The 23,133-nt window shown below is 49.2% G+C and overlaps 2 protein-coding genes across 5 annotated transcripts in view; both read right to left on the bottom strand.

The window, feature by feature from the left end:
- LOC127585772 (leucine-rich repeats and immunoglobulin-like domains protein 1) overlaps positions 1 to 758 on the bottom strand; it is a 34,367-nt gene extending 33,609 nt beyond the window's left edge. The window contains exon 1 of one of the 2 annotated variants that reach the window (XM_052043448.1): positions 208 to 758. In XM_052043448.1, the coding sequence (XP_051899408.1) occupies positions 208 to 268 (61 nt within the window). In that variant the 5' untranslated portion in view covers positions 269 to 758. The other variant, XM_052043447.1, reaches the window with a different exon arrangement.
- A 5,857-nt stretch (positions 759 to 6,615) lies between these two features.
- On the bottom strand, positions 6,616 to 21,356 carry LOC127585779 (immunoglobulin superfamily member 10-like). 3 transcript variants are annotated; one of them, XM_052043471.1, is made up of 7 exons: positions 21,101 to 21,356; positions 18,732 to 19,040; positions 16,436 to 16,696; positions 14,218 to 14,328; positions 12,174 to 12,220; positions 9,164 to 9,323; positions 6,616 to 7,912 (listed from the first exon to the last, which is right to left on the bottom strand). In XM_052043471.1, exons 1-6 carry the CDS (start codon positions 21,180 to 21,182, stop codon positions 9,207 to 9,209), a joined length of 927 nt encoding a protein of 308 aa, XP_051899431.1. In that variant the 5' UTR covers positions 21,183 to 21,356; the 3' UTR covers positions 6,616 to 7,912; positions 9,164 to 9,206. The 3 variants fall into 3 exon arrangements, with proteins under 3 accessions (XP_051899431.1, XP_051899430.1, XP_051899432.1); XM_052043470.1 differs by lacking the exon at positions 6,616 to 7,912 and having other exon boundaries at positions 8,572 to 9,323; XM_052043472.1 differs by lacking the exons at positions 6,616 to 7,912; positions 14,218 to 14,328 and having other exon boundaries at positions 8,572 to 9,323.
- Between the last annotated feature and the right edge of the window lie 1,777 nt (positions 21,357 to 23,133).

The raw sequence follows: 23,133 nt of genomic DNA, 5'->3' as shown, positions 1-23,133 counted from the left end.
CCAACACTCTCCACCCCCAGTGACAGAACTTACCCCAAACACCGAACAATGAAACTAGAATCGACGGAAAATTCTGGAAATCCCCAAATGAAGCCCCAGAGCACATTGTATGTCCTCCGGTGGCATCTCTGTGCCTGGGGCTGAAGGGGGAGAACGCGGCTCCCGGATCCACGCCTTAACCCAATTCCTTTCCCTTCGGCTCCTCACCTTCAGCAGCAGACACACGAAACGCGAAGAACACCCACAAAAGGCGGGCGAGCCACCACATCCTGGAGAGGCGCAGAGGGAGAGGGGCAGAGAGAGAGGGAGAGGGAGAGGGAGAGGAGCAGAGGGAGAGGAGCAGAGGGAGAGGGGCAGAGGCAGAGGGAGAGGAGCAGAGGCAGAGGGAGAGGGAGAGGGAGAGGAGCAGAGGGAGCCGAAGGTTCTCAGCCCGACACTGATATTTCCAATGGGGCCATGTGACGACTGCTGAACAGAGTGAAACTGTGGACAGAAGAGCAACCCGCGCAAAAATAGCAACGGAGGGAGAGATTAGTCAGAGTGAAAGCTCACACTCATGAGAAACTGATTGGGCGAAGTGAACAGGGGAGGGGAAGCATTGGACCTAGCAAGATAGGGCAAATGCTGCGATCTGGAGCAAAAGACAAGCTGCCGGAGAAACAAAGGACTGCAGATGCTGGAATCTAGATGAAAAACACGATGATGCTGGAGGAACTCAGCAGGCCAGGCAGCGTCCGTGGAGAAAAGCAGGCGGTCAACGTTTCGGGTCAGGACCCTTCTTCAGGACTGAAGATAGGAAAAGGGGGAAGGCCGATATGTAGGAGGGAAAAGCAGAGCAGTGATAGGTGGACAGAAGAGGGGAGGCGGGGTGGGCACAGGGTGGTGATAGGTAGATGCAGGTAAGAGATGGTGACGGGCAGGTGCGGGGGAGAAGGGGAGAGCAGATCCACCGGGGGATGGGTCAAAGGTAAGGAGAGAGAGGCAAGGAAAGGGAAGGGAGGAAGCGTGGTGGTGGGTGGGGGGGGGGTGTGGGGAAGGGGGTGGGGATTACTTAAAGTGGGAGAATTCAATGTTCATGGAACATTTGACCCATCCCCCGGTGGATCTGCTCTCCCCTCCTCCTCCACACCTGCCCATCACTATCTCTTACCTGCATCCACCTATCACCACAAAGCAACAGTGCACGTCTTCCTTTCTATTCGTCGTGACGTTCAGTCTGTACATTCTCAGTGTTAGTGGGTATATACATTTGTAGTGAGCACCTCCAATGCACAGGATCGCAAGAGGCTGCAGAGGGTTGTAGACTCAGCCGGCTCCATCACGGGCACGACCCTCCCCACTATCGAGGACATCTTCAAGAGGCGGTGCCTCAAGAAGCTGCCATCCATCATTAAGGACCCTCACCACCCGGGACATGCCCTCTTCTCGTTACTACCATCGGGGAGGAGGTACAGGAGCCTGAAGACCCACACTCAACAATTCAGGAACAGCTTCTTCCCCTCTGCCATCAGATTTCTGAATGGTCCATGAACCCATGAACACTACCTCGTTATTCCTCTTCTGCACTATTTATTCATTTTTGTAACTTTTGGTAATTTTTATGCCTTGCACTGTACTGCTGCTGTAAAATAACAGATTTCACCACATATGTCAGTGATAATAAACCTGATTCTGATTCTGTGTACGGGCACCATTGCCACTCAGGTGATCCTCTGGGACTATACAAACTTCCAGTATTTGAGAGGCTTCCACACATGGCTCAGCCCCTCAATGTCTGGAGGCAGAAGGACCTTAGACTCTGCTCCTTCCCCACTAAACCTCTCCGTTGGATCTACCGAGCTTCAGTGCATCCCTCAGCATGTACTCCTGCAGCTTGGAATGAGCCATTTAGCAGCATTCCCTTACGGACATCTTGCAGTGCTGGAAGACCAACAACTTTCAGGCAGACCAAAGGGCATCCTTCACCGAGTTGATGACCTTCCAGCAGCACTTGATGTCTGTTTCAGTGTGTGTGTCCCCCAGGAACAGCCCGCAGATCAGAATAATGCAGCTGCTGGGGATGAACCTCGACAAGGATCCTGACGTCCTTCTCCACACCCTCTTTAAATATAACCTGCTCCATCGTGGGCAGAAACGATACCCTCCGGAGGAGGACAAGGCGTTTGCAACACTGTCAGGGTGACGGTGAAGGATCTCTTCAACCAGGACCTCTTCCTGAGGAAAATGCAAGGCACCCGGATTCACATTTAACACATTCCCTTCCTCTGGCTCCTTGCCCTCTGCATCAAACACACAAAGCATGAACAGCGGCAGCCAAAGGTGAGTGGGTGATGGAGCAGGTACCAAATCGCGGTCCCAAGAATGTACACTTAACGGGAATGAGGTGGCCTGTCAAGTCGTTCTTATTACTAGATTAACTCACAGAGCAGAAATAAAGAACCAGGACAGAATCTCTTTCCTCCATGTCACCAATTCCCTCATTCACCAAAGTCCTGAATTTCCTGCTCAGCTGAAGCACAACTCCTTGGAACTGGGCCCTCTGCCACTGGAGGGAGTTTAACTTTATCTTGTCAGAGTTGGCAGGAAGATAAATGTTTCCAATGTTATGTTGTGTCTGAGCTTCTCCCTGCATATATAAAGTAGCAAACCAAGATTTAAGGAAATACCTTTGACTCTAAGTAGCAGAGCTTTTAGTGGGCGATGTTCACTGGACGTTTGGCTCATCACTGAAATAGCACTGTAGTGAGCCAAGGAATGTCAGACGGGATTTAACTTGGAAAAGTGTTCCATTTTGGGAAGTTAAACCAGGGCAGGACCGACACAGTAAATGTCAGGAACTTGGAAAGTGTTGTAGAACTGAGAGACCAATGAGTACAAGTAAATAGTTTCTTGAAAGTGGTGACACAGCACACAGGGCAGTGAAGAAGGTGTTTGGCACACTTGCTTTATCGGACTGGGCACTGAGTACAAGAGTTGCGATGTCATATTACAGCTGTACAAGTCGTTGGTGAGACCACACAGAGTATTGCGTGCAGTTCTGGTCACCCAGCTATAGGATGTCATTAAGCTGGAGAGGGTGTAGAGATGATTCACGAGGACATTCCTGGGACTGGAGGGCTTGAGTTATAAGAAGAGACTGGATAGGCTGGGACTGTTTTCCCTGGAGTGAAGGAGGCTGAGGGGTGACCTGAAAGAGGTTTATAACATCATGAGAGTCATCGATAGGGTGAATGGTCACCGTCTTTTTCCCAGGGCAGAGAGAGTCCAAAACTACAGGGTATAGGTTTAAGGTGAGAAAGGAAAACATTAAAGGGGATCTGAGGGGCAACTTTTTCCACACAGAGGGTGGTGGGTATGTGGAACGAGCTGTCAGAGGAAGCTGTAGAGGTGGGTACAGTTACAATGTTTAAAAGACATTTGGACAGGTACATGGATAGGATAGGTTTAGAGGGATATGGGCCAAGTGCAAGCAAATTGGACGAGCTCAGGTAGGGACCTTGGTCAGCATGGACGAGTAGGGCTGGAGGGCCTTTTTCCATGCTGTATAAACTCTATGGCTCTATATTTGTACCTTAGATTCCTGTGGATGGATACGATGACAGTGGAACAAGGTCAGTGTGATTGCTGGGACCTCAGCAACACTGTGCTCAGCACGACGACCAATGAATGGAAAAGACAGAGAAAGTACAACAAACAGCAGGCAGAAACTGGATGAATTTGAGTCAAGTTACATGGAAACTGAAGTAGAGATCAATACGGTCACAGGGAGAGCGTGCAAATTCCGCACAGACAGCGACGGTGGGCAGGATCGAACCTGAGTCTCTGGCACTGGAAGACAGCGGCTCTACCTGCTGTGCCAATGGGGCACATACCTGAACATTGTCCATGTTTTGCTCAGTAAGGGACAGGCTGCTTGCTTGTCTGATGTAAGAGTGCAGTTATTATCAACGTTTCCCATTACTGACCTCATGATCCAGGGCAGGTCATCGATGGAGCTGCAGAAGATGGCTGGGTCCAGGACACTGCCCCAAGGGACTCCTGTAGCAATGTCCTGGGACTAGGGTGACGAACCTCCAACAACCACAACCACCTTCCTTCGTGCAAAGTAAAATTCCAGCCAGTGTCATTAGACTTCAGTTTCGGGAAGCTCCTTGAAACCACACTCAGTGAAATGCCACTTTGATGACAGGGACTAGTCACCCTCATTTCCCCTCTGAATCTGCAGGCACGGTAGTGTATCTGCAGGCACGGTAGTGTAGCGGTTAGCGTAACGCTTTACGGTGCCAGCGACCTGGGTTCAATTCACACTGCTGTCTGTAAGGAGTTTGTACATTCTCCCCGTGTCTGCGTGGGTTTCCTCCGGGTGCTCCGGTTTCCTCCCACATTCCAAAGGTGTGCGGGTTAGGCGGTTGTGGGCATGCTATGTTGGCGCCGGAAGCGTGGCGACACTTGTGGGCTGCCCCAGAACACTCTATGCAAAAGATGCATTTCACTGTGTGTTTTGATGTACACGTGACTAATAAAGAAATCTTATCTAATTCAGCTCTTTGGACCAAGGCTGTGATGAGGTCCAGAGTCAAGTGGATCTGAGGAAGCCCAAACCCAGAACAGGGAGTAGGGACCATGGTTAGCAGTGACAACAGCAGTTGGCAAATTGGATCTGAAAATTGGCTTGGCAATAGGGGACAGAGGGTGATGGTAGAGGATTGTTGTTGTGGTTGGATGCTTCTGATGGGTTGGTATTCCACAAAGATTGGCGCTGGGACCCTTGCTGTTTGTGCTGCATGTGAATGATTTGGATGTGGATGTAGGTAAGGTGGTTACTAAGTTTGCCAGTGACACTAAGATTGGTGGGGTTGTTGACAGTGTCGAGGGATACAGGTCGGTAACGATGCGTTGGTGAAATGGGCTGATGAATGGGAGGGTCCTTGGGGACACTGAGGAACCTTGGTACACAAGTCCAAAGGCCCTTGAAGGTGGCAGAGCAGGTAGATAACATGGTTGAGAAGGCACATGGATACTGGCCTTCACTGCACAACAGCAGAGAGGTTACGCTCCAACTTCATAAAACATTGGTCAGGCGTCAGCCAGAGATCAGTGTGTGGTTCTGGTCACACATCGTAGGAAGGCTGTGTTAGCACTGGAGAGAGTGAAGAGGAGATTCAGCAAGATGTTGCCTGGATTGGAGAGACTGGATCGGCCAGGTCTGTTCACCCTGGGGCAGAGGTGCTTAAGAGGGGATATCATTGAGGTATATAGAATTATGAGGGGTATAAATAAGGGGGTGGGAGATTCCTGAGAGAGTGGAGAGTCCCTGGAGTACACTGCCTGGGAGAGCAGTGGAAGCAGAGTCACTGACAGCACACAAGAAGTGTCCAGGTGAGCTCTTGAATTGCCGAGGCATCGAAGGCTATGGGCCAAGTGCTGGAAGCTGGGATTAACATGGATGGGTGCTCCATGTTGTCCGACTCTGCGACCATACTCAGGGGCTGTGAGTGGACCGATGGGTGGTAATTAGTCAGAGTGGATTGGTCCTACTTTCAGTGGACTGGGGAACCCCGGTCACACTGCCGGGTGGATCTCAGTGCTGTAACTGTACTGGAACAGCTTGGCTACACACACTGACAGTTGTGTGGTTCCAGTCTTCGTGACTGCCACCCAATGTCCTCAGAGCTCAGGACTTTCACTGGATCCAGTGCACTCCTGGCACCACAGGGAGGGGGTGGAACTGGCTGAAGACTTGGTTCTGATTCTGGGATCTGAGGAGGAGGCTGAGACGGATCTTCCTCTGTGTCGGTTTATTTTATCCAACACTGATACCCCTTCCTCTACCACTGCTGCACTTGTCTCCCGCCTTGTGGCGACCGAGGGCGGGTTCTCATTTGTGGCTCAGCCTCGCCTTTGTGCTTCCTTCCTGCTTCTCACCGCCCTTTGACTGCTCAGACTTGTAAACAACTCCAGGATCTCCTTTTCTATTCACTGCAGTTCCATCCTCACTCTGTCCTGCTCGGTCCCTTTCACTGATCCCACCAGCACCTTCTGTGTTCAGCTCAGCTCTCTGCACCGGGACACAGTCAGCCTGCTGAGCTCTGCCGGGAGTTCTGGGTCCCGGTGAACCGACCCGTGTATGCAATGGCCACAGACCGTCGGTGGTTCACGGGAGGGCACCCAGTCGGACGGCCGGGCCCCGGGAGCCCCCAACAGTGGCTGAGCATGAACCCCACTGACTGCCCCACACTGGGCATTAACGAGCTGCATTTATATAGCACCTGTAATGTTGTACGAAGTCCCCAAGCGTGGCACAGGCGTAAGGTCACACACACCCTGACACCCAGCCACAGACAAAGTCACTGACCCAGGACATGTGGTCAGAGGGGACGCGACGGTGCTCGCTGCCGAGAGGGGGAATTGTTCCCTCCAAGGATGGGGTGAGGAATTACCCCCTTCCCCACCCCTGCCGCCCAAATGCCCAGCAAGATCCCGGATCCAGCTGCGACGCCACCAAGTGATCAGCCAATCCCATTACTGAAAGTTTAATCGATAACTGTTTAATTTGTACAACTCAACATTTTTAAAAATACTCTTTATATTAAAGATTTTATTTCAATTCTCTTCATAATTCTATAAATAAATAAATAACCCCCCACTTCTAAAAAGCGCACATACGTAGTTTTGATACCGGTTGCAGCCACCCAACGTGCGGGCACTGAAACATTGTGGCAGGCACTGGAACTGACCGCAATTCCTTTTTAAATGCCATAAATGTTCCTCACTTACAGCAACTGGGCGTAAAATTGCAGACAAAGGAGCGAAACTGCCCGCACCATCATTTCACCCTGTTACAAACATTCCGTCTGTTCCTCCCATCGGCCTCCACCACGTCCTCTGTTACCGAGACCAACCTGTTTCCTCCCGTTCTCAGCCCCTTCATCAACTCAGGGACTTCATCCACCGAGGCGGCAGGTTGGGTAGAAGAAATGACACGGAGAGGATCAAAGCAGCCACAGTCTGCAGAACCAGGCACCCACTGGGCGGTACTGTAAGTATCCAGAACTTACGCGTGGATGTATCCAGAACCTCCACCCTAATCACTGACCGGTTTCTCTTTGCACAGCTGTTGCCTGACAGACCGAGTTCTTCCCGCATCTTCTGGTTTCCTACGGTCTCCAGAACCCGCTGTTGTTAGTTCTCCAAGGAATTATTACCCCCAGAACGGCAAGTTTCATTAGCTTAAACAAACCTTGTCCAAAACAAACAGACTTAAGCAAATAAGTTCAAGTTCAAGTTACTTTACTGTCACGCACCCAACTAGTTTCCCCCAGACTCACAACAGAGGACATACAATAAACAGACAAAAAAAATTGTGCAAGTACAAATAGTGCAAAAAACGGTATGTACAGAATACAAACTTAGTGCAGAGTTAGTGCCAAACCGAGTTGGACAGAGGAAATACAGAACTCAGTGTGTTGCACTAATTGTGTAAACATGTTCAGTAGCAGCCAAAATTCTTATACGCCGATGTGCAAACCAGGGCTTTTGACGCGGCATTTGTCTGAAACCGTCTCCAGGGTATTCAGGAGCCTGACTGCCTGGGGGCAACAAACTGTTGTACAGTCTAGTAGTCCTGGCCTGGATGCTCCGGTACCACTTACCAGACGGCAGTGGGACAAATAGGTCATGGGAGGGATGAGAAGGGTCATCTATGATTCTGCAGACCTTGTGGGTTCATCGTGTGTTGTAGATATCCAGCATGGAAGGAAGAGGTGCTCCAATGATCTTCCCAGCTGTACTTGCAATTCTCTGCAGAGTCTTCCAGGCAGAGATGTTACAGTTGCCATACCAGGACACTCTCAATGGTACCTCCCTAGAAGGTGGTGAGGGTGGGGGAGGGCAGGTTTGTTCTCTTCAGCCGCTGTAAAAAGTGGAGACCTGTCATGCTTTCTTGGCAAGGGAGCTACATTTAAATAAGCTACATTTCTTGATATTACCCCCCCCCCCCCCATATTATTACCCACAGCAGAGCAAATTTCATTAGCTTAAACCGTGTACAAAGCAAACAAACGTAAAGAAATAAAGGTACATTTCTGGATATTACCCCCCTATATTATTACCCACAGCAGAGTAAATTTCATTAGCTTAAACCGTGTACAAAGCAAACAAACGTAAATAAATAAAAGGTACATTTCTGGATATTACCCCCTTATATTATTACCCACAGTAGAGCAAATTTCATTAGCTTAAACAAACTGTGTACAAAGCAAACAAACATAAACAAATAAAGGTACATTTCTGGATATTACCCCCCTATATACATAATGTCAAAAATGTTTAAAACACTGAATGTTTCCTCACAATTGTCAGAAGCAAAACAAAATCAATAATAAAACTTTCAAGCAAACGGGCAGAGGATTCCAGCGTTTAGTGTGCAAACATAAGGAGGTACTTTGGAAGATTGCGATCATTGTGTGATCCAGATTAAACCCAGCCTTTGACATTCAGTGTGCAGACTCCACCTCACTTAGTGTTGTTCTGGCAACCCCCCACTGCCCTCCCGCCCTCCCTCCCCTCCCATCTGTCTCGGTCACTGACCACATTTAACGGTGACTCCATGCACTGTGAAGCGCCATCTGGAAAAGAAGGAATACAATGCAATGTGGTTGGGTTTCCACAGCAACCCCCACTGGGTCAGACTCACACCTGTTGAGGAGGATCTCTTCCAAAGTATCTCCAGGAAAAGCGCGTGAAGGAGAATTAATGCCGTCTTGAGAACAATTTTTATGGCACTTGGAATAGTGGGACAGCTAGAGTATGATTGGTTTCTGCATTCAGTTGGCTGGCCACTTGGGACTGTGACTTTGAGAACAACAAAGCCACGTGTTTTTTCAGTGGGGAACATCACCGAGAAGCAGCGTTCTTCATGTGCAAGGGAAGCAGTTACTGCTCGGGGCCACAGCCGGACACTGAGCGCAGCAGCAAGTGGAGGGATGAGATGGAGATCGGCAGCGGCAGCCTGGAGTGATCCGGAGGACAGGAATCCGATCCTGTCCTGCACAAGGCAAAGTAATTCAGACATGTGTGGGAGCCAGAGGCTGGGGAAGGAGACACGAGTGTAACATAGTTCTCATCAAGGTTAACCCACTGAACTCTCCTACCACTTCCACACCTTGTTGCCCCTGCCATTCCAGAGAGGTATTTTGCACACCCAGCTACGGTAACATTGAGGAATGGAGCCTGGCACATCCGTTGTCAGAGCGCTGGGCGGACTCAGCTTCGGCTTCGTCACCTGGTTCGATAGTTCTCAATCGTTGCAACTCTGCACCATCCTAAAACAAACAAAATGCATTTAGAACATTACAGCACAGTACAGGCCCTTCAGCCCACAATATTGTGCCGACATTTTATCCTGCTCCAAGATCTATCTAACCCTTCCCTCCCACACAGCCCTCCATTTCTCTATCATTCATGTCTCTATCTAAGAGTCTCTTAAATGTCAATAATGTATCTGCCCCCATAAACTCTGCTGCATTCCATGCACCCACCACTCTCTGTGTAAAAACCTCTGACATCCCCCTTATACCTTCCTCCAATCACCTTAAAATGATGCCCCCTTGTGATAGACATTGTCGCCCTGGGAAAAAGTCTCTGACTGTCCACTCGATCTATGCCTCTTATCATCTTGTACACCTCTACTATGTCACCTCTCATCCTCCTTCTCTCCAAAGAGAAAAGCCCTAGCTCACTCAACATTTCCTCACAAGACATGCTCTCCAATCCAGGCAGCATCCTGGTACACGATGACAAATTTGATTTACACGATGACAAATCTTCACATTCAAACTATGGAGAGGGGCAGGCGAGAGAGCGGCCAGAGAGTTGGGCAGAGGCAGCAGGTTGGACAGAAGAAATGACACAGGGACAGGACCAAAACAGCCACAATCTGCAGAACCAGGCACGCACTGGGTGGTACAGTAAGTGTCCAGAACTTACATGTGGATCCAGATCTGGAGGCAGTGAAACAGGAAGAGAAATCATACACTGCATTAAATCCATCCACATATTACAGAATTACCAGAGGACACAATTCCCTCTAGGCTGTGGGCTTCAACAGGATCAGGCAGCAAGGATCAGATAGGGCTCTTGAGGAATATAGGGTAGCAAGGAAGGAACTTAAGAAGGGGCTGAGGAGAGCAAGAAGGGGACATGAAAAGGCCTTGGTGAGTAGGGTTAAGGAAAACCCCAAGGCATTTTTCACTTATGTGAAGAGCAGAAGGATGACGAGAGTAAAGGTAGGACCGATTAGAGACAAAGGTGGGAAGCTGTGGAAGTGGGTGAGGTCCTCAATGAATACTTCTCTTCAGTATTCACCGAGGAGAGGGGCCTTGATAACGCTGAGGACAGTGTTGGTAAGGTGAATGTTCCAGAGCATGTTGATAGAGGATGTGTTGGAGCTGTTAGAAAATATTAGGACTGATAAGTCCCCAGGGCCTGACGGAATATTCCCCAGGCTGCTCCACGAGGCGAGGGAGGAGATTGCTGAACCATTGGCTAGGAGCTTTGAGTCCTCTTTGTCCATGGGAATGGTGCTGGAGGATTGGAGGGTGGCAAATGTTGTCCCCTTATTCAAAAAAGGTAGTGGGGATAGTCAAGGGAATTATAGACCAGTGAGCCTTATGTCTGTGGTGGGCAAGCTATTGGAAAGGATTCTTAGAGATAGGATCTATGGGCATTTAGAGAATCATGGTCTGATCAGGGACAGCCAGCATGGCTTTGTGAAGGGCAGATCATGTCTCATAAGCCTGATAGGGTTCTTTGAGGAGGTGACCAGGAAGATTGATGAGGGTAGTGCAGTGGATGTGGTCTACATGGATTTTAGTAAGGCATTTGACAAGGTTCCACATGGTAGGCTTCTTCAGAAGGTCAGAGGGCATGGGATCCAGGGAAGCTTGGCCGTCTGGATTCAGAATTGGCTTGCCTGTAGAAAGCAGAGGGTTGTGGTGGAGGGAGTGCATTCAGGTTGGAGGGCTGTGACTAGCGGTGTCCCACAAGGATCGCTTCTGGGACCTCTGCTTTTCGTGATTTTTATTTATGACTTGGATGAGGGGGTAGAAGGGTGGGTTGGCAAGTTTGCAGATGACACAAAGGTCAGTGGTGTTGTGGACAGTGTGGAGGATTGTTGAAGATTGCAAAGGGTTATTGATAGGATGCAGAGCTGGGCTAAAGGATACAGAGCTGGGCTGAGAAGTGGCAGATGGAGTTCAATCCGGAGAAGTGTGAGGTCATACACTTTGGAAGGACAAACTCCAAGGCAGAGGACAAAGTTAATGGCAGGATTCTGTGTAGTATGGAGGAGCAGAGGGATCTGAGGGTTCCTCTCCTCAGGTCCCTGGGAGTTGCCTCACAGGTGGATAGGGTAGTTAAGAAAGCTTATGGGATGTTAGCTTTCATCAGTCGTGGGATCATGTTTAAGAGCTGCGAGGTAATGATGCAGCTCTACAAAACTCTGGTTAGACCACATTTAGAGTACTGTGTCCAGTTCTGGTCGCCTCATTATAGGAAGGATGTGGAAGCGTTGGAAAGGGTGCGGAGGAGATTTACCAGGATGCTGCCTGGTTTAGAGAGTATGCATTATGAGGAGAGACTAAGGGAGCTAGGGTTTTACTCTTTGGAGGGAAGGAGGATGAGAGGAGACGTGATAGAGGTGTACAAAATATTAAGAGGAATGGATAGAGTGGACAGCCAGCGCTTCTCTCCCAGGGCACCAATGCTCAATACAAGAGGGCATGGCTTTAAAGTAATTGAGGGGAAATTCAAGGGAGATATCAGAGGAAGGCTTTTACCCAGAGAGTGGTTGTGGCATGGAATGCACTGCCTGGGGTGGTGATGGAGGCAGGTACATTGGTCAAATTCAAGAGATTACTAGATAGGCATATGGAGGAATTTAAAAGGGATTAGATAGTCTTAGGTGAGGTTTAAAGGTTGGCACAACGTTGTGGGCTGAAGGGCCTCTATTGTGCTGTACTGTTGTGTGATTCTATGAACAGGACAAAGTGGCAGTAAAAAGACGACAGGAAGATTCCAGTGAGGGTGTGAATGTGTCAGGGAGAGAGTTGTCACTATATTTTACAATTGTTAGAACACTGAAAACCTACAGGAATTTGTACCAACATTTTTACCTGTTCTGTTCCAACACAGTTGTCGTTGGTAGTTCCATTGTTTCTGCCTATAATGAATAAAAGAATCAATTATACATTTATATGATGCACAATATTGTCAGATGTTATTTCTTCCTTAGCACCAGCCTCTAAATAGTTACAATCAACTCTTTGCTCTTTTATTTTAACCTGTTTCAGTGCATCATTTCCTCACCATCTCAGGTTGAACACCAAGGTTTACACAGGGAGTGGTGGGTGCCAGGAATGGGTTACCAGGTGTACTGGGGGAAGCAGGTAGTTTGGTGGAGTTTAAGAGGCTTTTAGATCGACACATGAATATGAAGGGAGTGGAGGGATGTGGATGATACACAGGTGGAGGACACTTAGTATAAGTTGGCATCAAGGTCAGTACAACAGTGTGGGTCGAATGGCCTGTCCGGTGCTGTACTGATCCAAGTGCTGACGGTATCTCTGGTTAACTGGTTGGCGGAAGGTCCGGGATCAGACACTGCGAAAGGGTTAAACCATCAATGGAAGAGTCACTTTACCCACAGTGTCCCAGTGACCCGAGGTGTTTCACACGGAGCAAATCAGGAAATTCTGCTGCCCCGGCCTGTGACCGTCACTGGCTGGAAACTCCTGGGCTCGGAGAGCACGGAGTCTGGATACAGCCTCCCAACCTGGACCTGGGAGCCGGATCAGGGAATCTGTCTTCAGAGACAGGTTTTCCCCAGGACAAGGTCTGCCGCCTCGTTCCCATTCACTTCATTCCCTGTATCCGTGACCCCGACAGAGCCTCGTCAATCAGACATTCCGCACAGTCCACAATTTTCCAAACAGTTAAAATGAACGGGCAGAGAATTGAGCAGCAGCTCATTCCCCAATTTCCCACGTCAGCTCCCAATGGGCGAGGTTCCCTTCAGCCCCTCACCCCGGGAATGTGTGGGTGGAAACTCACACTGAGTCTTCTCACAGGAGCGGTGACAGATGGAAGATGTCCTCCAGCTCATTTATCTCCTCCTCCCAGAACCCTCCATCCCTGCCCTCCTCCCACTGGAGCATCCAGCTGTTCCCTCCATGAAGCCGGGAGGGGCCTCACCCATCCCTCCCATCCTGGGAAAGGTTCCAGTGACCGATCAGCCTCTGTGGGACGGGAAGCCTCTGGACTTCGCTCCTGAATGTCCCCTTCCTGACCCAAACCTTGCCTGGACTTTCAGTGGGATCACTGGAAGTTCCAGGTGACAAATGCCAAAGGTCCCATCAACCTCATCTTCAGTTACCCCGGAAGTCTGACCGCCCGGTGATGACAGAGGCCGGATATTCCCCAGTGGGGAACCCCCCCCCCCCACACTCACCACCCCCCCAGACATACCCCCTCTGGATCACGAAGACCCTGCCCACTCCCCAAGAACGAGGATCAAGTGGTGTGACTGGGTGATGGGGACCCCCAGTACGTCCCGTCTACAAATTCCCTCCAGAAACCTCAGACACCACAGCCTCTTCCCTCCCCTAAACAAAACTGTTAAAACAAAATCAGTACTTTTAAAAATATAAGTGCAATTAAAACCAAATTAAATGGTTGAACTCAGGACATTGGGACTAGCTGGGTGGGCACCGTAGTCGGCATGGACAGGTTGGGCTGAAGGGACTGTATCCATGCAGTATTGCTCTAAATGATTCAAAAAGGTTCGACAAAAGCAGAAAATGTTGGAAACACTCAGCAGGTTGGGCAGCATCCGTGGAGACAGACACAGAGATAACATTTCCGGCTGATGACCCTTCATCAGTCCACATGGAGTCCGGCACCCAGCACAGTGGGAAGTCACCAGAGCCCAGCCAGGAAATTCCAGAGTTCCACGTTTGAGAACTTGCAGCAGAAGCTGATAAAATCCGGGCTGGAGCTGTTCCTGAATGTCAGCAGCCAATCAGGGACAGACTGGGTAACGTGCTGGAGATTCTCCCCACAACCTTCTCCCTTCCAGCAGTTGAAGTGTCGGTGAGACCCGGGGGAAAGTTTTCACAGCGACTGAATCCCTTAGAAAGTGATGAAGCTGCTGATACTTACAGCAACAGACCATAATGCACACGGCAATGATCACAGCACACACGATCACCGTGGGTATTATCAACAAGGTTACAGTCCACCTGGTTACATTGCTGCTGCCATAACCTGCATCTGAAAGTGCACAAAGTGAAGCCACTGAGTAAACCAAAACTGAGTCCCCATGTCCACTCACATCTCCAACACGTCCAAAGGCACTTTCCAGAACAATCTCAAACAATTTGCAATGAGAAAGGGAAGTGAAAGGGCAGGCACGGTAGTGTAGTGGTTAGCGTAACGCTTTACAGTGCCAGGACCCGGGTTCAAATCCGGCCACTGTCTGTAAGGAGTTTGTACGTTCTCCCCGTGTCTGCGTGGGTTTCCTCCGGGTGCTCTGGTTTCCTTCCACATTCCAAAGATGTAGGTTAGGAAGTTGTGGGCATGTTATGTTGGCGCCGGAAGCGTGGTGACACTTGCGGGCTGCCCCCAGAACACTCCACGCAAAAGATGCATTTCACTGTGTGTTTCGATGTACATGTGACTAATAAAGAAACCTTCCCTTATCTTATGTAGAACTGTCACCACCAGTGCAATTGACCTAAGAACTTCTTAAACCCAATAACTCAAGTTCTCAAAAGATGTAGTTTCAATAGTTCCAGCTGGTGCATTGGCTTCAACTTCAGAACACCCCCCACCCAGTCATTGGACCTTGGGGGACTTCAGAGCTTCCTGGGGTTGGCTCTGGGACCACTGCATTTCTTAACACATCAATAACAGGGGCAGCATAGAGGTACAGCTCAGAGAACCACTGCCTCACAGCCACAGTGACCTAGGTTCAATCCTGATCTCCGGCAGTGACTGTACGGACTTTGTACCTTCTCCATGACCACATGGATCTCTCCCAGGTGCTCTGGTTTCCTCCCACATCCCAAAGACATGCGGGTTGGTAGGGTAACTGGCTGCTCTAAGTTGCCCCTGGTGTGTGCACAAGCAGCAGAATCCAGGAGAGTCCATGGGAATGTGGGGAGAATGAATGGGGATCAGTGCAGGATTAGTGTTAATGGGTGTTTGATGGATTCAGTTCCCATTTTGGATAATTGTGACCCTAATGTTGACTGGTGTACAGGATACAAATTCCAAACCTGTAGACGATACAACCTTGGGAGGTGTGGTACATAGTGAGGAGAATGGTAATAGATTTCAAGATATAGACAGGCTGCTGGGACGGGCAGATCAGTGGAGGATGAACTTTAATGTAAGACTTCACATTCCATAGCATAAGGAAGAATAAGGAGAGATGTAAATTAGAGGGCACCACTCTAAGAGGGGCAGAAGAAGAGGGAACTGGGGGTAGATGAGCAAAGTGCATTGAAGGTGCAGGGCAGGTTGAGAACGTGGCTAAAACCACACAGGTTCCAGGGCTTTATCAATGGAGGTACAGAATACAAGGTGAAGAAAGTCACGATGAATCTTTACCAGTGCTGGGGTTCAGGACACATGTGAAGACTTGGAGGGAGTGAAGGAGTGACTTACCAAAAGGGTTCCTGGAATGAGGGCAGACAGGAGAAGCTGGGGTCGTTCTCCTTGGAACAGAGGAGGTTGTGAGGGGATCTGCCAGAGGGGTTAAACCAGAGAGGTATGGACAGAGGAGACAGGGTCAAGGACCAGAGGACCGAGAAGGAAGATGATTGGAAAAGGAATCAAAGCTGGTTAGGGCCTGGGCTGCTTTGCCAGGGTTGTAGTGGAGACGGATCTAATTGTAGTGTCGGAGCTGGAGAAGGATCGGAAAGAAAAGAATTTAAATCGGGCATTTGGGAAAGGACAGGGAAGTGGGAGACAAGAGATTCTGCAGATGCTGGAATCTGGAGCAACACACACAAAGTGCTGGAGGAACTCAGCAGGTCAGGCAGCATCTGTGGAGGGAAATAAACAGTCGAACACTCTGCCCCTTTCTTTTCCAGTCATTTTGGCCCGAAATGTCAACTGTTCATTTCCCTCTGTAGATGCTGCCTGTCCTGCTGAGTTCCTCCAGCATGTTGTGAGGGAAGTGGGAGTAAGCTCAAAGAGCTAGTACTGACCAATGGACCCAATGGCCTCTCTCTGTGTTGCATCATTTCTGTAAACTCCAATTCTCCTTTTGACCGTCCCTGCTGCAATGCTGACAGGTTGTTTTTCTAAAGCCCACCCATAGCAGGTGGTGTCTAAATTTACTCTCAGAACATCACCCATACATTTAACTCACCAGGAATAATCAGAGGGTAATGCGTCTGGATGCAGCTGACGGGATTGGTTGCCACACACACGTACGCTCCATTGTCACGTCGTGAAGCGTTCGGGATAACGAGAGTCCTGTTACCGTCTATCAGCTGGTGACGCCGGGAGACTTCCCCTCCATCTTTCCACCACCGAAACTGATGAGGATCTCCACTGACGTTACAGGTGAGCCCGATGGTGGAACCGAGGGAGATGGAGGTGGTCAATATCAAAGCTTCTGACAGATTACCTGAAGGGGAAAATGTTGATTAATGAACTGTAATCAATTCTAATGAAATCTCACCATCTGACATTGCACCAAATGCTTCCGAAAGGATTTAACTTCCTGCAACAAGTTCACACACAATGAGCTGATGTTTAAAGCTGGGTGGTTCCATGACCACTGTGCAGAGATCTTCCCTCAGCCGTGCCATACACAGGAAAGGGATGGGTGACGGGTTAATGTGGAGTTAGGGCAGAGAGAAGAACAGTGACTGGGAAACAGGAGGATGTCCAGCTCTTCTCCACAAAATGTGACGGGATCTTTAATCTCCATCCAGAGGCAAATAATGTTTGGAATCTTGCCTCAGACTTGAGCTGAGGCAAGACTCCAATGCCACATCCGAACAGGCCGGGTCCTAGTCCTCTTGACCCACACAGGCGCCAGATCTGGCAATTCACTGGCTTCAAGATCCTCAATTCTCCAGCTCGTTCTCCGGGACTTTGTTCCCAGTTTTCTCTGGGACGTCCTCCAGACCCAGAACCCTCGGATCTCCAGCTTCCTCCACTCTGGCCTCTCGCACGTCCCCAATATTCCACCTTCTACCAGTGCCGGCAGATCCCTTGGGCTCTGGAATTCCCTCCCAAAACTGCACCACCCATCCGGATATCTTCCCAAATTGCAGTCCATTTCCTAACATCTTTACAACGTTCCATGTCAAACTGTCTGTTAAGGTTTTAGGAAAGATACTCAGGGAATCCTACTGCATTACATCTGCTATAGAAAAGTGTGAACTATTATAGAAGTGACATTGAGTGTAACACCGATGGCTTGAGAAACACTTGGTCAATAGAATCCTTACTGATAACAAGCTGTGGGTACGTATAATCTTCGAAGAGATGTGACACTGTGTGATTGGTTGTACGAGAGGCATGTTTTGTTATGTCCTGGATACTGACCAGGGGCAGAGGGGTCTCATTTCTAGCTGGTCAAAAGGGAAGAGTAAACTTTTTTTTAAAACATCGGTCAAGGAGGATGCACAAGAACAGGGTCCCCCTGGTCCTCACCTTTTACCCCACCAGCCTCTGCAGTCAACGCATCACCCTTCACTATCTCCACCAATAAGATTCCACCACCAGACACATCCTGCTTTCCCCTGCTCTCCCAGCACTTTGTAGGGATCACTCCCTCCACAACTCCCTTGTCCACACGTTGGTTCCCGTCCAACACTTCCTGATATATGGCGCTTTCCCCACGCAATCACAGGAAGTGCAACCCCTGCCCTTTCATCCCTTCCCTTCCCACCGTCCAGGCACTCAAAGGCTTCCAGGCGAAGCAGCCATTGACTTGCATTCCCTCCAATTTACTGGACTGTGTTCGGAGTTCACACCGTGGTTGCCTCTACACCAGAGAAACCAAACACGGACTGGGTGATGGCTTCCTGCAGCTTCTACACTCTGCCACTTAAGTTCACCGTCCCCCTCTGCTCCCCCCATCTGTGGCCTCCTGCCTGTTTCCTGGGCACAACACAAGCTCCAGGAACAACACCTCATCTTCTGCCTGGGCACGTTGCAGCCTTCCGGACTCTATACTGAATTGTCCAACTTTAGATAACGTGCCCTTCGTTCCAATGTAAGAGCCATTTCCTCCACCATGCTTCTCTCTTTCACCTTGTGTATAGTCTGGCCTGCTGGGCATTTTCCAGTGCAGCAGAACCACGTCAGCAACAAACTGCACTGGCATGATAGCTTAATCTGATCTGACCGGCCCTTTACCTGATCAGAAAGATTCGCTTTGTTGCACCCATCACCCTCCCCCACCTTCACTGCCACCCAGACTAATACATCTCTCTACTTTTCAGGTTCGATCAAGAGTCCATCGTCTGAATTTTATTTTTTCTCTCTCCACAGATGCGGCCTGAACTACTGAGTGTTTTTCTCCAGTACCTTCTGATTTTATTTCAGGTTTGCAGCATCTGCAGTTTTGCTTTTCATTTACACAACCTGCCACATTATCTGCAATGAGTTATTCACGGACGGCATCGAAAACAAGTAAAACCACTCACTGAAAAGGGACAAACGTGTTATTTTCAGTTCATGGTCGTCTACCATGAGGCTGTAATCTCCTCGGTCACCGGGTTTCAATCCATTTACGATTAGAGAGCCATTAGAAAGATTAAACTGTAACCGGGACCAGAAATGTTTACTCGGTTCTGCCCGCTTCATGTAACCTGGGATGTGATGTAGGATGGTGACAGGGCTTTTGTGGCTGGCAATGAACGTCCAAATAATTTCTTGCTTGCTGGGGTCAACTTTGGCTCCAGGATCCAGTAAAACTGATGAACCAAGGACTCCATTCATTTTTTCCCATACAACTGGTGAGGGCAAAAGAAAAAGTCGTCATCACTTAAACTGGTGAAACTTTCATGGCTGAGTAAACTACGGCAAATGTGTACATATTACAGGCACATGCACTCTGCTACACAGGTGGAGCTTCTGTGCCGTACATCCTTCTCGCTGGTAACAAACGCAACCATTAGTCACACCTTCCTAGACTATCTGACAATTCCCGAAATAACATTGCCCGCACTCTGCAAGAATCTCACGCATTGAACCTGTTTCCCAGTGGGGCCGCCGACTGTAACTGTCGGGAGTTTAACACGAACTGGGGATGTCAAGTTTATTATCATACACACAAGTACATGCATGCACAGGGGTAATGAAAAACTTACTTGCAGCAGCATCAGGAAGGCAAGAATCATACACAGATCAATGAACCTCTGCTGGAATGTGTGAACGTGTTTTTGTGCCTTTTCCTTACAAGGGGGATCCATCAGTTGGCTTTTAAGTACCAACTGTTCCCTGAAAATAATATGTTTAGCACAGTCCAGAGAGAATTTGGGTGCAATTTTGCACTGGTTCAATTCACCGCAGCTTGGCTGAGCTGCCGCAGAAGGTATTTCTGCTGTTTCTCCCGGAGTTGAAGGAAAATTGTGACAGACATCAGAAGATCCAGCTGGAACTTTTCAGTTAAGAGGGTTAAACCTGCTGGGGAAAAGGGCCTGAAGGCTCCTGTCCCAAGGAACGTCACAGCGCTGCTGGTGAGGGGTTCTGTTTACATTCACCCCAACCCCCACCGGAACAGCGGCCGCACTCAGTTTAACATTTAAACCATTTTCTGCATCAAACACATCAAGTGTGAACTTCAGGAAGGTGTGAGTGAGCCGATCCTAAATTCCACAACAACCAGAGAGAGGTTTCCAGGGTCAGAGGCTCCCAGACTTACTCCCACACACAGACCATAAGGTACAAAGGCAGAATTAGGCCATTTGGCCCATCGAGTCTACTCCGTTCAATCATGACTGATTTTTTCTTCTCAATCCCATTCTCCCGCCTTCTCCCTGTAACCCTTAACCCCTGACCAATCAAGACCCTATCAATCTCTGCCTTAAATACACCCAATGACTTCACCTCCACTGGCCTCTGGCTGAAGAAATTCCTGCTCATCTCAGTTCTAAAGGGACGACCCTTTATTCTGAGGCTGTGCCCTCGGATCCTCGACTCTCCCACTGATGGAAACATCCTCTCCATGTCCACTCTATCCAGGCCTTTCAGTATCCAGTAGCTTTCAATAAGACCCCCCTTCATCCTTCTGAACTCCATGGAGTACAGACCCAGAGACATTAAATGCTCCTCACACGTTAACCCTTTCATTCCTGGGATCATTCTTGTGAACCTCCTCTGGACCCTCTCTAGGGCAACATATACGGTGCCCAAAACTGCTTACAATACTCCAAATGAGGTCTGACCAATGCCTTAAAAAGCCTCATCAGTACATCCTTCCTTTTATGCTCTAGTCCTCCTGAAATAAATGCTAACATTGCATTCGCCTTCCTGACCACCGACGCAACCGGCAAGTTAACCGGACCCGGTGGGTGGACTTGGTCTAATTGTGGGAAGCAGTTCAGTCTTTTTTCCTTCATCCCCAAAAATATACCTCATTCATAAACGGAGACACAAGAGATTCTGCAGACGCCGGAATCTGGAGCAACACACACTAAATGCTGGAGGAAGTCAGCGGGTCAGGCAGCATCTGTGGAGGGAAATAAACAGTCGAGATTTCGGATCGAGACCCTTCATCAGGACTCCTGACCCGCTGAGTTCCTCCAGCAGTGTGTGTGTGTGTTACTCATGAGCGTTAAGCTTCGAAACGTGCTTCATTGCATCATCCACAGTTTCATCATCATTGCTTTTTCGGCGCCAAAGGAGCTAATGCAACCGGTCGCAGTGGGTCAGGGAACCCATTTCACCTCCCCCCACAGCCGCACTGACCCTGCGAACTCCCACCCCAATCCCCAGATACTGAAAGTAAAAACTTCGAAAATTGTAGAATGGAAACATTGAAAGATCCGAGCGCCGTCCTCCGGCTTCCTACCTTCTGCAGCGAAGGCACCAAACAGGCAGAGAAGCGGGGAAAGAGCGAGCCCCAACATCGCTGCACCGAAGGGACGAGGCATCACGTTCCACTTGAGAGTAAAGTCTGCAGAGTCTGAAGCTCCCTGACGCCGGGACACCGCTGCAATGGAGTAGACCGGCTCCTTTATTTCCAAATAGACATCCTCTTCGTAAAATAACCACACATTTCAAAACATGACCAGAATGAATAGAGGTTCCAAAGAACATATAGCTGATAAAAGCCCCTTTAAGTGACATGTGATTGGAGGCAGAGTGTGGAGTGACTTCCGTCTGTTGGTCAGATGACGATCCTCTTCCAATTACAGGGGAGCGAGAGAACTTGTGATTTAAAGTCCAACATATTACCGTCTGCACAAGTACATGCCCGCACAGGTGCAATGAAAAACTTACTTGCAGCGGCATCACAGACACATAGCATCAGACAAACAGCATTCACAAGAAAAGCATAAATTAAACATAAAATCTATGCAATTGTTACAAGAAAGAACACAATTAGAACAAAAGAGAGTTCATTTTAGTGCAAAGTAATCAAAGTGGTCACAGTGTGGCTCAACTGTAGTGATTAGTGTCTTGCCGGTTGGTTCAAGAACCGAATGGATCTGTTTCAGTGCAAGGAGTCTAACTTGTAAGGGAGATGTAATTGGTTTATTATTGTCGCATGGTACTGAGATACAGTGAAAAACTCTGTTTTGCAAGCCGTCCAGACAGATCATTTCAAAGCATAAATACACCGATGTGGGACAAAGGGAAAACAATAACAGAACGCAGAATGCAGTGTTACGGTTACAGAGAAAGTGCAGTGCAGGCAGACAATAAGGTGCAAGGGCCACGACCGAGGTAGATTGTGAGGTCAAGAGTTCATCATTATCGGACAAGAAGTCCGTTCATGAGTCTTAAGAGTACTGAAAGCTTTAATTGACAAATGGGACTGTGGTATTGTGGCCACCACATTAACTCCATCCTGTTCACTTCAGCCCCTGCAGGTTGTGCCGACACACGACCTCCCACCACTGAACCACTTGTCTACCTCCGTGTATTATACACCTTCACTTCCGTGAGCTTCAACTCAGGGATGACTTTAAATGCCTTCTGGAGACCAGACACACGACCTGCCCTTCCAGAGCCAACCTGTACTGGGCCGAACTGTGCCGGGCATGGCCGGCGGTTCTGAACTGAACCACTGACGTTCAGCCATTAGAGTCTGAACCTCCAGCAGGTTTCCCTGCCCCGGCTGTGGGGCTGAGGTCTGGCAGGTGCTGGTGGTCCAGATAAAGCGGCTCACAATGTACTGACTGATGTTCCCCCCCAGAGTACCATAGTGGTCATTTCAATGCAAGTACAGCATGTCACGCACGTACCTTCAATCCAGCTCCAGTGAATGGGAGTGACGAGGGTGACAACACGAGACACAGCGTCACAGACATTCAGGAGCCATCTCCAACATTTGAGCCTCTTCACGACAATGGAGAAACGATCAAGAACATTCAGAATGTGAGATCCACACAAATGGTTCGACAGAGGAATCAACAGAGAACGTGATCCCGGTAATGGAGGTGGGACCCGGGGTTGGTCAGGCTGCTGGTGGTACCGAGTGCCCAAACACGAGGCAACACAATCAGCCCAGAAGTGGAGTGGACACCAGAGCACTGGATTGGAAGAGATTCAGAGAGCTCAGGGAGAGAGAAAAGGCACCACAGGGAAACAGCTCATCTTTGATACCTTGTGTGGTCACCAGGTGCGATGTGCTCTCGGGGCTGCTGTACTTGGCGCAGGTGTGGCCCGTTCCCTGCTCCTCTGCCTCAGTCATCACGTGGCACGTCTTTCAGTTCATCTGAGGGTCCAAGGTGGAGCGAGTGCATCGTGATCGATCGGACAAGTCCCCAGAGAATGGGGGCAAAGGAGTACCCAACGTTGCCCTCATCCTGATGACCACCTTCATGTGTGGCTGCATCAGGCTATACGTGGATCCAAAGTACATGGGCAGAAATGTCA

This window comes from Pristis pectinata, chromosome 34 (genome assembly GCF_009764475.1).
Source record: "Pristis pectinata isolate sPriPec2 chromosome 34, sPriPec2.1.pri, whole genome shotgun sequence".
In the NCBI taxonomy this organism is placed as follows: Eukaryota; Metazoa; Chordata; class Chondrichthyes; order Rhinopristiformes; family Pristidae; genus Pristis; species Pristis pectinata.
Note: the sequence above shows the minus strand (reverse complement) of the source record. Positions and strands in the feature narration are given on the sequence as shown.